Below are 18,726 nucleotides of genomic sequence, written 5' to 3'. Positions count from 1 at the left end.
TTTTCTCATTGGAAATAGGTAAATTTCAAAATATCACTGTCCTGGTCACAAAAGCAAAGTTTGTGGGGAATAATAGCCATTTTCTATACTTTTGAGGCATAAGCAATTAGGAAATAACACTTACTACCCAGGAACAAAAATTGTGTTACATAGTGTTATGTTTATATTGTCTATGCTTACTGGTAAACTCATCAGAAGAAGGAAAAAAAAAAAAAATCTTCACTGAAATAGGTCTGAGATTGAGCACTATTCTAGAACAGAATAGAGACTTCGGTAGACTGTGAATTTCAAAGCAGAAAAACACAAAGCGAGTCATACAGAGGAATATTGTTGGCCCTGGATTTTAATGGTTGTGTTTAGAAATACGAATGTGTTGCCTAGCAGCAGGAGTAGCCAGCCCCATGTGATCTCAGCAACTGATTTTATACACGCGTTGATAGACTGTTCACCTGAATGAGGGCTGTGCTCAGAGGAGGCGGACGTTAAAAATCCGCTTTCAGGACCCTGAAAAGTTGGGCTAGATCTTTTTTTTTTTTAACAAGCGGCATACATGCACTTGTTTATGTAGTATTTAAATAGTGCATTTTAAAGGGATTCGTTGTATTTCTAATTTTAAAAAAGCATACATATTGACTGAAAAGATCACGTGATGGTGCTAACTCAGCAGACTCTCTGAAATGTTTTATTTATTTATTTACTGCTTAATTAGAGGAAAACCAGAAATGAAAGAATGAACCTCTAACGTCCTTAGAAAACGTGACTAAGCTTTAGGTAAGTTGTACACTTTGTATTTTATTTAATTTGTGTTTTGTGTGCTATTTGAGTGTATTTTGGGATAAACAAAAATATGAACAACCTTTTTTTTTTTTTTAAAGCGAGTCTATATTGTTATTTGTTATAGTTCATTGACAGGTTAACCAAGGGAAGCATCTCGAGGTCGTATAGTACACGTTTTAATCGGTGCTTTACATATTTATTTTTTTAATTTGTTTTGATGAATAGACGTTAATAGTTTATAAGAATGAAGCATACAGCATATATATGTGTCATTTGTAAGGCATTCTGTTATAATACAGTCAGATTGTAAGACTGTTAGAGAAATCAGTATTTTAAGTATTGGAGCGGGATATTAAATAATTTAGAGCATGGATTTAATCTCCCATAACTCCCACCTCCCATGTCTTTGCGTACTGCCTTATTTTAGTTTATATTGTAGCCTCTATTGATGTTGTTTTTTTGGTTTTTTTTTTAAATAAAACCTATAACGCATTTTGTTCATTTGGATATATCTGGACAGCATTCACTGAGTTTTAAATGCTTATTTATGGACAATTTGACAACTTGCTCTAAAACTACAGATTGTCTTTCCAAGTAGGAAACTATAGAACTACATAGTATTACATATTATCCAAGATCATATATTTGTTTTGTATCTTAATGTTTATATTTAGAAACAAAAACACAGTATATTTCTAGTTGTTTACCAGTTCCATAGATTTAACAAAAAGAACCCCGTTTTAGGAAAATACATTGTGCGCATGCTTTTTAAAGCATTTGTGGCTTGTTTCACAGACCCACATTAGCGCTAATCTTGAGCCCCTTTCACACTGACATGCTCTACCCAGGTCCGGACCCAGGTAGGACTGCCAGTGTGAAAGGGGCTTACGACTACCCAATGTTAATTTAGGTAAGGTAGTCCAAGAATAGTGCTAATCGAGGTAAATAAAACCAGCTATTGATGTAAACTTTTGCCAATCGTGTTTTATGACCTGAATTGTGATTTAAACACATTTTTATTCTGCTTAAAACAGGAATTGCAAGACTATACATTTCCATACTGATTTGCATGTTGTTTGGAATGTTTTTTGATGTCGCATTGATATCAATATATTCTACCATCCTGCTGTAACAAAAAAAATACTGATGAGACAACCGATTTAGATTTGCTGCTGTGTTTTTTTAATTTTTTAATTGAAAGAGGGACACTTGTGTGAAACATATAAACAACGTATTTCCTCAACATTGTTATTTAAATAATACACAAATGTGTTTTTATTTTTAAAACAAAACTATAAAGATAAAACTACACAAGGGCATTTAAAGTAAATATTTGAATGTATGTATTAAAAAAAGTCCCCATGATCTGTGTGCCTTTAAACCTGATAACACTTTATGTAAGTGGTTATTGAGTGGAGTCCTGTTCAAGTTTAAAGATATACCAAAGGTGATCTAATGTACAGTGGTGCATACAGTTATAATAAATATGAAATACACTGAATACATTTGGTTATTCAGTAATATCACATTTAAAGTTGCATGTTTCAAAATGTTTAAAATATGGCAAGGTTATGTAGTCTTACTTAGCAAAGGGAATGAACAAGTACAAGAATAGCTCCATTAATTAGGCACATCAGCTAAAATATTTTAATATCAACCAGCAGCTTTGAAGAACTAGGGCACTGCTGTTCTAGGCTATTTTGCATATTTGATTTCTGACAGCATTAACTTTTCCTTGGCGTTGTTGCTAAGGTTTTCAAATTAATCTGCCATTCTCACTGCTCCCCTTAACATTGAAGGCTGCCCTTCCCATCACATCTCAGTTTGTAGTAGGGGTGTGTTGAGAACCCATTACGCGTACTCCTAATCATACTCGGAAACCAGTACTCGTGCTTGGATTGTACTTGGATGATGTCAGGGGAAATAGGTGGGGCTAACACCAGAAGCGGCATTAAATGCATTTCTGGCCCTGATGTCCACCATAAAGTGACTAGACAGTGGTTTAATGTTTATTTAACAAGGAGTTCTTGTTGCACCCACAACTTGTGATGGGTGGGGGGTAGGGATGGGAATTTTAAACGTATAAACTCCAAAGAAGTGGTTAAACGTTTAACACTATGCTAGACATATAACCGGTCACGTGACAAATGTCACCAAACGCATATTTTTTTATGTATTAATTTTAGTAATTTATCATCTGTAGACACTGGGGCGGGTTTTATTCTCGGTCGATCTGGCGCTTCATTGGTGCATTGTGTGTGTGTGTGTGTGTGTGTGTGTTTATGCCTGTAGTAGGCGTGGTATGGTATCAATTCGGCAGTAATAATGTTAATGACAAGCGTTTTTTCTGAGTTTGTTCTATATTGAAAATGGCATCTCTAAACAAAGGAAGCCACGTTTGGAAGTATTTTGAGGAACGAGAAAATGTGGTATGTTAATAATTAAGCCAAACAAAATTGCCGTACGACAAAAACACAAGTTCAGTGCTTTACAATTTGAAATGAAAACATTCAGAATTATTGTTGATGGAGCTACTGATGGCAATAAAAAGCAAACATCCATAACAACGTTTGCTATAGATTGGGACGAACAGGACGTGATCACGTTATCCCCTATGTGGACAGTGCGTGTGAATCATGAATGCAGCAGTTTTGAAATCGATGTAGGATTTTGGATTTCGGATTTTTTGGTTTTAAAAATCTGTAATTTTGTTAGTTAGTTTGTTTTTTATAACCACAAGTGTTTGATACATTGACGGCAATGATGAAGTTAGAAATGCATAAAAAAATATGACATAAAAAACCCTTTCTAAACGGTTTTAATCAAAGTGCTTTAAGAAAGAAGGGTACAAATTGGCACAATGTAATAGAAACAAACTAGGAACATTGTGAATTTAAAAAAAATCAAAATGTAGGCTTTTTTAGTAGTTTTTCTTTTCAACACAAGCTGAACTATACTTGCAGTACTATCTGCTCAGAATAACTTGCAGGTAGTCGTTTTCCCCCCTAACTTAAGTGATAACGGTAGCTAGCAAGTGAAGTGGCAAGTGAAGTGGCACGAGAGGCAGCGCTTTTTTACAGTTAAAATCATGCTCGTGTACGGTGGCTGAGAGGTGCAAAAATAGTTTTTTCATGCGTTCCCATGACGTGTGTTTCTTGAAGCCTCTTGTCATACAAACACCATGCTATTTCAATGCAATTTTTAATATATATATTTGGTTTGTTTAAACTGATTTTGTGGTAATGTCCTCAGGTGCCTAATTCCGTTTTTTTTCTCTGAATTCCGCGATTCCGTCCGTGTTCTCCGCAACGCAGATTTCATAGGGCCCTAAATACTGTGCCGACCCATAAAACAATAATAGCAAGGCTGGAAAAACTTAAAGAAAATCATGCTGCAGCTGTTCATACTAAACTTTCAAAGGGAGAAAAAGTTGCAATTATCAGACTCGTGGACCCCATTCCCCAATCTTCCCATAGGTGGAAGGATTTTTTCACTTGAAATTGTTCTGTAAGCTTTTGGACCGAACAGCCTTTTATGTTTAGTACAGTTTTTATTTATATGTTGGAACTACTGCACTAAAGTAAAGGACCTCTGAGACACACTTAAAACAGCTAGGCCAGGCATCTTTTGTTACAATTTAATGTAAAGTTGTGTGGATACGTGAATTTGAATACTTTACGTTATTTAGTATTACTTGACCATATACAATTAACTGCACAAGAAGGCAAACATTATGTTAATAACTTAATATATTACTTAATTGTGTGTTAGTTTGACATTTAAAATAGGACTTGTGGCAATCTTTGGGAGGTTTATGTACATTAGTACAGTATGTAGAGGAGAGTGGCGTTTGAGTCGAGTACTCGGAAATTGTAAATCTCAAGTACTCGTCTCGAGCAACAATAGATCTCAAAAATCCCACCGCTACTATCAAAGACCACAAATTTTTAAATCTCTGAGGCAGACCTTTTAATATCAGTCACAGTGCTCTTTAAAATTTCAAAATATTGTGCTATTTTATCCCTGGTAATTACCTTTTCCAGAAGTGAAAGTATTTCCAACTTTTTTCAACTGTAAACAGAACTCGCTTTCGCTTTCCTGTACATTTTGCATTAGCGCTGTACAGTGGGTGTTGTTCGTCTTTTTTTAATTTTTTTTTTTTTTTAAACCATATAATTTTGAGCAAAGTTACTTATAAAAACAAAACAAAACAATGAACCTTTAAGAAACACATTATTCTAAAAACATTATACTACCCAAAAGTGTGTTCAATAATATGTATGTATAAAGTGATATCTCCACTACCAACTTTAATTACAACCGTAAGTATAAACATTTCAATTTGTACTTTGATGTGTACAATTTTTTGTTTTTTTACATTGTAGTTAAGTCTTTGTGATGTTAAAAAGTTATTTCCGTATTTAGGGTTTATTTGCTTATTTGTGTGTGTGTGTGTATGGGGTTTAAACGTTCATAAAAAGCACATCCCTAGTGGGGGGTGGGGGGCAGACAACACTTACAACTTGTGGAACATATCTTTGTCATCAAAAAGTCTAAAATCCCCAAATAAACCTTTTTTTTTTAAAACTTTTTGCGGAACTATGTCGGACCAGGTCCGAAATTAATATTTTTCCTTTCCGGTCCGATGTCGGAACCTGTCCAACATCATAAAAAAGCCGTCAATCACAGGTCCCTAGTCGTTTTTCTGTGGAAAAAGCAGAGAAAAGCTTTCAATTGCCAAGTGAGGCCGAGAGAAGCCGGCCAAAAAAAAATGGAGGCGGATCTGAGCAATGCGCATAGTCCTTTCACCACAGACATAACAAACAAGATAGCTGCTTCTGCATCCAGCGCTCAAAGAAAATCACGGACATTTGCCAGGCTTTCTGAGATGTTATAGTAATAAAATAATGACTTGGATCGCATTATTGAGGAGTTTGGTGATAAATCGAGTGATCAGGAGATGATTTATCAGTATGCACGACTATGAAGAGATATGTGATAAATACAGTGAGCAAAGGGTGGGGCAGGGCTGGAAATGCAGTAGTGAGTGTCCTGTTGATATGCAGTGCCTTTTAAACCTGTTTTACTGTGAATAAAATTACTTTTAAACAGTGCATGCAAAATAAACAGCTTGTGTGAAAATAAATTATACCTGATGCGCCTGACAGGCATTGAATAAATGGACTGCAAAGGGTTAATAATGTGTGTTTTTGGAAAATATATCCTTAGGAGATCCTTTTTTCTAAGTGGATGTATGTAGGAATTTTCTGACTCTAGGTGTTTTAAAACGTCTTGAATAAGTTCAACAAAGTCTTTATCAATTGTTTCAACACAGTAGTTTTATTCCAAAAAGTCGAAGTCTTCACAGCATTACAGTGCAATGATCCCCAAAGCACTGGGTAACTCTCCAATGGCACTGAAGATTACAAAGGGTCTTCCCAAAGCAATTTATTTTTATACAGGCAATGAAACAAGCATTCATTAACATATAGCCTATTACATACTGCTAACATCCCAATAATAGCTAACTAATACTACTGTCTAAACAGAAAACATTCTTTACCCTAAATTCAGTTCTATGAGGCCCTAAAACATATTGGAATGTGTTTTATAACTTTATGGAGCGGCACAGACAGAGTTTATAAAACGTTATGGCATCATGTAAACTCCCCCACTGCAGGCTACTGCCGAGTGACGTATGCACTAATTATGAGTGAAAACTTAAATATATATACATACCAATTTCACCTACACTGACACGCTGACAGCAGCTCTCCTGCGAAACTGTAAGGTGTCGTCAAATTACCATTGAATACAACAGTGTGTTGTTTTTCTAGAAAAGCATACATAAAAATCATGCATTTCACGATTTCCGTGAAATGTAGCCATTGCTGTGTAATATATAGTTCCCTGTGAAAATTCCCTTTTCTGAAAAAAGTGTAAATATAATATTTTTTACCACTTAAATATAAATACAGCAAACATTATTTACACAGTAACTGTTGTTACACAGCATTTAGGAACCTAGCAGTCGGTGTGCTTCCAGTAAATGATTGAATGCACAGCATTGAGCTGCAAATGTCTTCAATGAAAAAGACACCAGCTGAATCTTTTGGAAATATTTTTGCTAAAGATCGCTCTGTCCAGTGCAAGAAGGGGACATTTCACTTGTCTGTTGTTGTTATTTTTACATTTCTATATGTTTTTATTGTGTTTGATATTTCACTGATGGTCTTTAAAAGGTGGACATATAAAACTAAATATTTTACAATTTAGCATTTACTATTTTTCAAGGAAGCATATAAATATTTAGGAACATTTGTTGTATAATAGGTCTAGAGAAAATGATACATTTTGTATGTGACAATATTGCTTTAATAAATAATATGCTTAATCATGCATTATATACAGCCCTATTCTTTGCTTTATCAAAATCGTTAAATAATTAATAATTTCAAGACTTGTATCATAATTCCAAATCTCTCTGTGATCACATTTCTACTAATTTTCACCATATGAAATATTCAGGTGGTAGTCGTTCTTGGCTGAATCACTTATCAGGTGCACTGCGTGTCCACTATCTGCATTGTCAATACAAATTCTAGAGAGGATGTCCAGTGTCCCAATCCAATTTCATGAGCGCCACAATTCGCCATAAAAGACAAACAAATTAAATAGAAAAACAAGTATGTATTTCAGTTGTGCTAAATTTTCCAGCTGTGTTTAAATAATCGATCAACGTTGTTGGTGTTAGGGGTAAACATTTTCTCATTAGACTGTCCCTGTGTGCTTCATTGGTAGTGTGGAAATAAATATGCATGTGATACCTAGCTTTGTTTTTTCTTCAGGGACAGCTGCAAAGCTTACAGCTCAGACAAGTGTAAACATACCTTTACAACAGATATCTTTTCAGTTTTAACAGAAGTGTTAGCAAGTGTTAACCCACCTTTTAACATGAGTAAATATTAAATGGATGTGAATTGATGTGTACCACTATCTAATGTGTATTCTTACTATTGCTAAGTTACATGTTTGTATACTGAAGTACCCATTCTTCATTTTGCTTTTAGTGTGCTTGGTAGGCCTATACCTTTAAATACCTTTAATCTAAACATTTAAAACATAAAAAAAATAAAAATAAATATTAAGATACTGAGTACCATATGAAATGTAAAGTAAGTTTACATTTGGTATGGTTGGTACTCTACATCCAGTATCTTAAAGAGTAAGTAGCGGGGCTACAAAAAATATAGGCGCGATTAGAAACAGAAATACAAGTGCAAGCGCGATTAGAAACACAACTACAAGTACTCTGGCTTTGTGTTCCATGTGACGTCATGGATCCTTATTGCTGTGTTGCCTGTTTGGCAATGCGGGCAATAATCCTTACACCATCAGCTATAATAATAATAAAAATAATAATAATTATTATTATTATGCAAGTCGAGGAGCAGCGGGGAAAGGTACAGTTATTTACAGTTGTATGCATGTCATCAGCATAAGACTAAAGTCAAAACGTTTGTTGTTTTTAACAGAAAGCTGTTTTTACTTGTTTGCAGACACCGGATGTGTACAGTGAACAAACAAAGAAACTACTACGACTACGACTACACTATTATTATTATTATTATTATTATTATTATTATTATTATTATTATTATTATTATTATTATTATTATTATTATTATTGTTATTATTGCCCACACTGTCAAACAAGTAACACAGCAATAACGACCCATGATGTCACACTGAACAAACACAAAGCCAGAGCACTTGTATTGTTTTATTTTTTTTCTAATTGCTCTTCTGGCAGTGATCAGATGCACTCCCCTGATCTCAAACCCCGAGTGCATTAAGCGGACATCTTTGAGAGAGACTTAAAACTTATACGTTTAAAAAGTTGTCAGGATGTTAACAATGAAAAGCAGAATTGCAGGTACGTCAGTTAAACAGTTGTAGCTACACCTGGGGACGTATAACGCTATAATTTTCAAAACCCTGCTATTTATTCTTTAAATCATGGTATAGGCCTACATATTGCACACTATGTTTTGGAAGGTACTAGTTTTTGTTAGCATGCACATCTTCTACAAATTATGCACGCTACTTTTAGAAACATGAATGCTTTGTGTAAAAAAATAAATTAATAAAAAAAAGGCATAATACTTTTTTATTTTTGGCATACTTTCTTTTTGTTTTTGTTTTGCACTTTAGGGCCACCATACATAACATGTTCCAATAAAAAAATATATATACATTCTGATATTCTGAAATTTGTGACCTGCCAAACCTTACAAAGAATTAACATTTCTGTATTTTCTTTTGACAGGCAGCAGTGTATTTCCACAAAATATGCACCATGAAGTCAACCAGCTTTTCTTCTAGCCCTGCTAAATACTATGATAACAGTGCCTCCATTTTGTCTCTGGAATCGAGTGTCTTCTGTAGTGAACAGCACATAAATGAAAACCCTTTAGATTTTTTTATTATAAATGTGGGAGGTAGCAGGTATGTGCTAACTCAAGAAATGCTGGCATCCTACCCTGAAACACGCCTCGGTAAGCTAGCACTGTCAGCACAGGAGGCTGTGTTGGACCTTTGTGATGATGCTAACTTTGTGGACAACGAATTCTTTTTTGACAGAAATTCGCAGACCTTCAAATACATCATGAACTATTATAAGACAGGACGTTTACACGTAATGGAGGAGCTTTGTGCAATTTCATTCCTGCAAGAGATTGAGTACTGGGGCATTGATGAGCTTAGCATTGACTCCTGTTGTAGAGACAAATATTACAGAAGAAAGGAAATGAGTGAAACTCTGAATGTACAGAAGGATTCAGAACCAGTGGAGAATGAAGATGAGGACTTTTCTGGAGTAATCTGTGAAAAGCTGCGGCAGAAGCTTTGGGAGGTTATGGAGAAACCAGACTCTTCTAAGTCTGCAAAAACTTTTGGTACATTATCTGTAGTTTTTGTGCTCATTTCCATTGCAAACATGTCTCTTATTTCACTCGATTTGAGCACACTAGAACCCTCTTTCTTGAATGCATTGGAATATATTTGTATAACATGGTTTACAGGGGAGTTGGTATTGAGATTCATATGTGTGAAGGACAAATGCAAGTTCAGTAAACGTGTGATCAACATAATAGATCTTCTTGCTATCTTACCTTTTTATGTTACTGTTCTGGTTGAGAATTTCCATGGCGGCTCCTCAGAACTGGAAAATGTAGGAAAGGTTGTTCAGATCCTGAGGCTGATGAGAGCACTGAGAATGCTGAAACTGGGAAGACATTCCACAGGTTTGTTTACTTTTAAAAGCTAAACATGTATATATACATTATATCCCCCCCCTCCACCCCCCCCAAGTTGTGTCAGGACATGATGAAGGCCTGAAATTAGTAACCGAATAGAATCGAGCAAGCACAACCATCAACATAATGTCATGCCAACACCTATTACCACACCATGGGCCTTTGACATAATACCTACAAATAATACTGTTTTCATACACAATACTCTTTTACTCCCAACGTTAAAGTTGGGGAGCTAGTCCAGAACTTGTGTCTCAGTTTAAAAAAAAAAAAAAAAAAAAAAGGCATTTGCTGACACATAGACTACTGTATTAGACAGTAGATTAAACTTAATTGTGTTCTGTACATGAGTATAAATACCAGACATCAATAACATTAAACTAAAATTTGTTTTCTTTTATTGTAATACTAAAATAAATAGTTGTCTTATAGTAATCCATGTAAAATGGCATGATTTATATATTTATAGCACTGTGTAGGTAAGGCTTACCTTGTTATTGATAATTTAACTTAACCAGTCATTAATCCCCAAGATTTTGTTCTGTGCCTTGGTCGTTGTTGCTTAAATGCATTTTTAAAATCATAAAGGTGACTTCGCCTTTAAATGAGACCTTCGTGTTTGAAGTTTCTAGAGTAGCCCTAAGGCATTACACCATTAAAGCATGGTGCAGATAGAAGATACATCTTTATTTAAGTATTTAGTTTGGAAGTAGATTAAACATCCAGTATAATAGGATGTCCTGTATTCCCTCTCTTTTGTCAGAGTTCATCAGTTTTATTATGAAAAGTTAACAGGAACCAGATATTAGGGTTGCTCTTGTATGTATTGTATAGATAATTTCTCACTGCTCCAGGCAACAGAAGAGTATTAATAGCTATACTCATAATGTTGTATTTTTCATAAGAAATACAGTGTTAAGTATGATCTCAATATCTTTTGCAGTAAATCAGTGTGTAATATACTGTAAGTCATATCAGAAACATAATTTTTTTTATATTACTGTTCTGTCAGGCTGTGGTCTAATGCTAAGGCTGTTTGCATTGAACAAAGATGTTTAGGCATATACTCTAAAGTATCCAGTTGCATTTCCTTGGTTGTCTTAAACTCTGAGCATATAGGGGTACATTTTTAAAGGTGATTCAGGGCTTTAGACGGGTGGGCTGGAGTCTAGTGTAAGAACGATTTTCTAAAGCATCTAATAGTTGCACCTTGTGCACTTAGGTGTCTGCTGGCTTCTATTTTATTAATGTATGCAGGGGAAGGGTAGACCTCATTAACATTTTTATGTGTGATTTACAGTGTATGTACACGTCTAAAATTAGCAGTTTAGATGTCAAAGTTACACCTGCTTCAAGTCAGTGCAACTAATACCCAATTCAATAAAACGCGTTTGCCTCCTCCTCCAAGTAGGCACAATGACAAATTTACCATCACCGGCTGACATTTCTGAGCTTACCAGAAGACAAAATCATACATTTCCATCTCAATAAGCAAGCAATTTCAAATTTGTGTGAAGAGTTAGCATCAGATTTGTAAGCCCCCCGAGACGGAGCCATGCTGTTCCTGTGGATTTTATGCCTCAGGAGGTTTTCAGAGGCTGATCAGGGATATCTGTGGCATAAGGCAGTTTTCCATCTCCAAAATAGTGACCAAGGTCACTGATGCCTTAGTCATGAGAGCAGGTAAATAGGTCTGTTTTCCTGCAATGCCACAGCAACTACACCAAACAAAGCAACCATATGACACTGCACTATTTCCAAACATCGTGGTTGCTATAGATTACACACACATTGCGTTATGTGCCCCAGCCTTAAACAGTAATGCTTATATAAATCGTAAAAACTTCCATTCAGTCAATGTTCAGGTGGTGTGTGATGCAAATCTACAGATCACGACGTTGCAAAATATCCAGGATCATGCCAATTTTTTTTTAAATAAATAGTATATCAATGCGTCAATTGACTTAGGCTTTCATTTCATTCAAAGTGTGCGGTGATATTGTTTACATTGGGGAACAATAGATTAAAGTTATGGATTGAAAACAATAATATTTGTGTTGGTAAATAAACTCAATCCTTTTGATACCAGAATTGTCTCTTCACTCACGTCTTCCCTCCAAATTAGCAATACAGTGACACTATACTGATAAAAAAGTTGATATATTTAAACCGAAAGATTTTTTTTTTGTTATTAAAGTCTAAATAAAATATATAAATGGTGTATAGCAGACCTAGACAAATTGTTTACATTTTCCTCAGTTAGAAAAATGACCTAGTCTCAGTAACTCATAGCCTACACATTCAGCCTAGGTTCAGGCCAATTTCATTCATTAGAAGTAAAACCTGACAGAACCAAAAAGTCGCACAAGTCTAAATAATGTATTCACATTATGTATTCAATCATCATTCAAGTTACAATTCTAGTGGTCATGTAATGCTTAGAATGAGACTTGAAATACACAGTTCCTATAACACATATAACTAAACCTAGCTATATAGTGTTGCAATCTTATCAGGCGATAACTTAGAAACCCTGGGAAGCATAGTGGAGCCTTAGTTACAGGTTTGATTTAATTCATTGTCCAACAACTGCAACTAAGCAATTCTAACCCTGTTCTTTATATGTTCTTTGCAAACAAACTGGACCATCAACATCTCTGCTATATTGCGGTAGCGTGTGTGCAACTTAAACTTATCAATGTATAGCGCAAATGCAACTTACAAATTACACTCAAGGCACAATGTGAGGTTTTTCAACTTTTTGATGGTTTCTATATATATATAAATATTCTATATATATATATATATATATATATATATATATATGTGTGTGTGTATATATATATATATATATATATATATATATATATATATATATATATATATATATATATATATGTGTGTGTGTATATATATATATATATATATACCTGTGTTCTCAAATCGGTAACAGGTGCATATGTCTAGACGTCTATATTTAGACAAATGCATCACTTCCTGACCATTTGCATACATTATAATACTCTTAAATAATTTGCCTACACGGAGGGCAGATTAAAGTCTGTAACTCTGAAAATCCCATGGGCGTCTAAATCCAATTGTAATCTTATGGAGTGTTTTAGATGTATGTGTGCTTAAATAGCACACTTGCACATCTAGAAACATCAGCTTACAACAGTATGTGACTAATAAGCCAGTCTAAGAAAAAGTCTAATTCTAGACGTGTGCCAAAAATGTAGTCACCTTTGAAAATTAAATCATCAACCATCAGCGTGAATCATGGATGCAGAAGCAGGTCTGTCCAAAAAGAGACAAAAAACATACTATTTCCACAAAGAGTGGGAAAATGATTTTTTGTTTACAAGAGTGTACAAGTGTATTTGCCTGATTTGTGGTGCGGGAGTTGCAGTTGGAAAAAATAGCAATGGTGACAGGCATTTCGCAACAGTACATAATGATTTTGAAAACACTTTTCCTGCAGGAAACAAAAAAGTAAGTGAACTAAAGATGACTTTGCAGAAAGAGTAGTCATTTTTTACCAAACCGGTGAAAAAAGCAAATGCTGTAACAGAAGCCTCCTTCCAGTTGCTTACTTTTTTTTTTTTTGTCCAATCGCCAGTTGTATTTTATGCCATTTTCTCCCCAATTTGAAATGACCAATTTGTAAGCCTGGCTCAACCGCTGCAACTCCTGCGCTAACTTGGGAGAGACTAAGCCCTCCCCACTCTGGGCGGTGCTCGGCCAATTGTGCTGCCGCCCCCTGGGAACTCCCGTCCATGGCCAGCAGTGGAATAGCCAGGACTCGACCCGGCAACCTCCAGGCTATACAGCGCATCCTGCACTCCACGCGGAGTTCTTTTATCGGATGCGCCACTCGGGAATCCAAGTTGCTTACTTTCTAGCAAAAAACTATGACAAGCCAAATTTTCATTTAGAGATATCTCAAATTGCATTTTAAGATATCTTGAAATATTTAGAGATATCTGCAAAACATTTTGAGATATCTCAAATTGGATAACAGGTATCTTTAATTATGCAGTTTTTAAGATATCTAAAATTAATTTTAAGATATCTGTACATCCATCGGAGATATCTGTAAATCAATTAGAGATATCTCAAATTGATATATTTAAATAATATAGAAACCATGTAGATGTTGCTATCATGGTATGCCAAACTGCCATTTAGAGATATCTTAAAATGAGGGTTTTAAAGATACAGTAGATGGCGGTTTTAGCAACCCTGATAAAGAGAACTTTCGGTTATTGACAAAATTTTCCCAGGAACCAATTCCTTCCCATAGACTTTAATGTTAATCCGTAGCTCCGTAGCAACAAGCCTCCTATGTTGGGAATGGATTCTTTCAATGCAGCGGGTTTGTGCATTTGAGAAAGGAGAGGAAGACTCATGAAATTAATTGGAGACTTAAGTTGATGAGAAGCAATTACCCTCTGCAGTACGAATTAAAACAGTGTGCTGCCTTTTTATACGAAAAATGAGAAAAAGCGGGTTGCGTAGAGGACTTATATTGGACCCTGACGCCCCTGATAAAACGAGGGAGTGGTTGTACAGTATTTAGCCTATTTGTTTTTCTATGGGTCTCTCGCTATATCGTGGCCCTCGATATATATAGCGGATTTATATTGGACCCCGACACCCGCGATCTATCGAGTGGGTGGTGTATATAAAAGCACATTAAAAAAAGTATGTTTTCAATTTAGACTTAAAATAATCCAATCTTTCAACCGGCCTAATGGTAACTGGAATAGAGTTCCACAACTGAGGCGCACAACAGCAGAAAGCTCTGGCTCCAGTTGATTTAAGACAACTTTTTGTAACAGCTAAAAGTTTAGCATTTTCTGGTTTCCAAGAATGAGTCGGAATATACAGAATTAGTAGTTCTTGGAGATAGGATGGCCCTAATACACCTAAGTTATTACAGCAACTTTAAAATCAATTTGGTATCTCACTGGTAACCAAAGTAAGGACCTAAGCACTAGAGTAATATGTTGAGAACGACAAGTATGAGAAAGCAGTCTGGCAGCTATGTTCTGGACAAGCTGAAGCCTTCCAAGTTTAGTGACAGGTATACCAACAAACAATGAATTGCAATAATCAAGATGAGAAGTTATAAATGCATGAATCAACATCACTGCATCCCTCCTATCCAGCACAGACTCGAATAACACCTTGCTGTTGTCCTTTAACATTTGTGAAATGCAACAGATGTATCATCCACAGTGTGATTTGTGAACATTTGCATAATTATTCTAAGCTCCTTCAGAGAGTGATAAAACCTGTTTAATTTATTGTAACCCACAGACCAAATTTAAAACAATACCTTTGTATCTTAATGTTTTCTTAAATAGCAGTTCAGGAGTTATAAGAAGAAAAAAAAAGATTGTTAAGATATGTAATTATGCTTTACTTTTTCTTTCAGGCCTTAAATCCCTAGGTATGACTATCACCCTGTGTTATGAAGAAGTCGGCATGCTCCTACTTTTCCTTTCCGTGGGAATTTCCATTTTCTCCAACATAGAATATGCTGTTGAACACAACATGCCTGACACATACTTTACAAGTGTCCCCTGTGCATGGTGGTGGGCTACCACTTCTATGACAACAGTTGGCTATGGGGATATAAGACCTGACACCACAGTAGGCAAGATAGTGGCCTGCCTGTGCATCTTGTCTGGCATTCTCATCTTATCTCTGCCGATTGCAATCATCAATGACAGGTTTTCTGCCTGTTATTTTACATTAAAGATGAAGGAGACTGTGCTACGAAACCGTGAAGTACTTGCAAAGCTTACCAAAAATTTCCCCTCAGATGCTGTTGTCAACTTAAATCTGAGAGACATTTATGCACGGAGTGTCGTGGAAATATTACGGTTAAAAAGCAGGGAGAGGGCAAGTACTAGAAGTAGCGGAGGAGATGATTTGTGGTGGTAGGACAGTTTTATCATGCCCATGCTAGTAAACAGCATGATTCATATGTGAAATAATACAAATAATTATAAAAAAAAAAAAGGTTTGTGTTAATACTTTTTTTTTTCATGGGGTATCCAGCAAAGCTGATAAGAACATAAGAAGAACATAATAAAGTTTACAAACGAGAGGAGGCCATTCAGCCCATCTTGCTCGTTTGGTTGTTAGTAGCTTATTGATCCCAGAATCTCATCAAGCAGCTTCTTGAAGGATCCCAGGGTGTCAGCTTCAACAACATTACTGGGGGGTTGGTTCCAGACCCTCACAATTCTCTGTGTAAAAATGCTGAACTTCAGATCTGGAGAGTAACCTGTCCCCAGCAGTTTGGGTTAATAACTGTTTATATTTCTATGTGTTACTTATTTTATCTTAAAAAAAATGATTTATAGTAATCCTGCGGTGCCTCATATTCCTGGCAGGGATATGTAAATATGGGCAGATTTCTTATTTTCCCCACAGTTTTAATTGGCACTTACAATACAGTGTTTCCAAAATTGTATTGCTCCAAAAACAGTGTTTGTAATGTAAAATTACCTATGGTGAAGTGAAAATACTGAAATCATAAAAAAAAAAAAAGATTTGCAACAGAATGAATGCCTCACTGATGTTTATGGCTATGCTGTTGATGTTTTATTCAAAACATCACAGATGATGCCCTTTACAGTTAAAAGGTTGAGCAAATTGTGCAGTAAACAAACACATTTTTTATATTTTATAGGTTTTTGCAAATTGATCTTGAGATAAAAGGTAAACCTCATATGAATTCTAAATTACCCTTTTATTACATTGACAACTTTATTAGAATATTTTGATGAGATCAAGTTGAAACTGAAAATTGTTAGCGTACTGTATAAACAATATTTTTAATTTATCAATATAGTAAATATATAGTGAATGTAATTTATTTGTAACATTTGTTTTTAATATAAGCCGTAACGGCAAGTACACATTTTCAGTCTTGAACTGTAGGCTTAAAACTGAAGATTCATGTGTCAAGATAACAAATCACTGCAAACAAGGTTTATGGCACCTTTTTTTGAGCAAGAACCGGTTCATTGCCATCACACCCTGGGCTGTCATAAAAGTCAAACATGATTTTGCCTGTTTCAAAAAAGTGTAACATATCAAGTGCTTACTGTTATGGCTTCAGTTATTAAAACACAAATATGTGAAGGTTTTCATGTTAAAATGTATTTATTCAACATTGATACTGTCCTGCTTCCCACTGTTTGTAATGTATTTCATTATAATATGCAATAAAGCAAAGCTACAAAACATATTAGTTTAAAAGAGAATGATTATTTTCCATAACCTAAACTAAAGAGGAAAAGTCGTAAATAAGAAAGACCTTTCTCTAGAGTGCAAGTATGTCTAATGTGATCTTGATAACACATGCACTGGTGTGCAAAGAAGATAGCAAGGAAAAAGACAAGCCATATAAACAAGAACAAAGGGACTGCATGTTGTGACAGTTGCCATATGATTGTGTTAGGGTTAAATCATTGTATACAACTTCAAGTAGCTTCAAATAAAAATTTTCCATTCTCTTACCTTTTATGATGTTTGAGTGATTTTTCTCTAGCCTACATTACATACTGCATGTCTATGACAGGCACCTTGAACTGAAGGTAAACTCTTCTACTCTTCCAAAAAAAAAGACAAAGGTAAAAATAAAATGCATTTTACGTCAGTTATTTTTGCTTAGCCATCAATTAACTTGTTACAATAAATAGGTAGAGCGATATGTATCATGCAATTCTTAGGACTTTTTTTTTCACTGAGTTTTTTAAATCTTTCTAAACAATAGCGTCTTCATTTCCAGACTAGATTGTACCAATATAACATTGTGTAAAATGGTTGAATTGGATCTTAAATTGGTTCATATATTACATGGGTTTTTGGCACTTCTAGAAAGGTTTCTTATTACCATACAAAATAGTAAGACAACCATTATTGTAGAGAAGTTTCTACTTTATAAACTCTGCCTCAGTGGTTTCTAACCCTTGGGTCAACAACTAACAATAGTTCTCAATGAAGCTGCATAGATGAAGTTGCATCATATTTTAGTCTCATTTCTACTCGCATTTAGTTTATTATTTATTTATTTCTTAGCAGTTTAAAGGATCATATCTATAAATTATTGAGGATTTTTTGTGAACTAGCAGTTAGTGTAATTAGATAAGTGATTTTTCTGTTGTAAATGACATTATGTGTTTAACCTCTTAATTGAGATACCAGTACAGACTTTTAGGTATTAGAAAAGTGTAACAAAATATTTAAGGATAAACAGTACATATTAATAAATGCTCTCTATAAATTCTAAGCTTTGCTAGGCCATGTAACAGCCTCATTCAAACACGCTGCATGCAATATTAGACTAAACACTATAGTCTTTGAACAACGACTCACAATGGACAAATGCAGGATGTACTTTTTAGTATCAGCTTCACCCTCTATATTTGAAAATGCCTGTCATGGAATCAACAAGGGTCTGCATGTTTTTATCTGTCTAATGGAGCATTCTTCCATTCCTGTGACACAGTTGCTTGGCAAGAAAGATTATACCGGATCTCTCTTATTTAACCTATAAACCAAAGTTGCAGCTTAAAACTAGCTGACATGGCTCAACTATAGCCTACATCAG

The 18,726-nt window shown here is 35.1% G+C and overlaps 1 protein-coding gene across 1 annotated transcript; it reads left to right on the top strand.

The window, feature by feature from the left end:
- Nucleotides 1-487: 487 nt before the first annotated feature.
- Nucleotides 488-17,598, top strand: LOC117435246 (potassium voltage-gated channel subfamily V member 1-like). The gene is made up of 3 exons (XM_034058260.2): nucleotides 488-771; nucleotides 9,107-10,082; nucleotides 15,535-17,598. Exons 2-3 carry the CDS (start codon nucleotides 9,137-9,139, stop codon nucleotides 16,044-16,046), a joined length of 1,458 nt encoding a protein of 485 aa, XP_033914151.1. The 5' UTR covers nucleotides 488-771; nucleotides 9,107-9,136; the 3' UTR covers nucleotides 16,047-17,598.
- The last annotated feature ends 1,128 nt before the right edge of the window (nucleotides 17,599-18,726 follow it).

The sequence above is a fragment of the Acipenser ruthenus genome, chromosome 3, assembly GCF_902713425.1.
Source record: "Acipenser ruthenus chromosome 3, fAciRut3.2 maternal haplotype, whole genome shotgun sequence".
Classification (NCBI taxonomy): Eukaryota; Metazoa; Chordata; class Actinopteri; order Acipenseriformes; family Acipenseridae; genus Acipenser; species Acipenser ruthenus.
The sequence above is the reverse complement of the archived record's forward strand: the minus strand, read 5'-3'. Positions and strand labels throughout refer to the sequence as shown.

Excerpts from the sequence above, each read along its gene's own strand:
- LOC117435246 (XM_034058260.2), top strand. The coding sequence starts at position 9,137 with ATGAAGTCAACCAGCTTTTCTTCTAGCCCTGCTAAATACTATGATAAC. Across the intron at positions 10,083-15,534 it reads ACTGGGAAGACATTCCACAG|GCCTTAAATCCCTAGGTATG; the intron begins GTTTGTTTACTT and ends TTTTTCTTTCAG.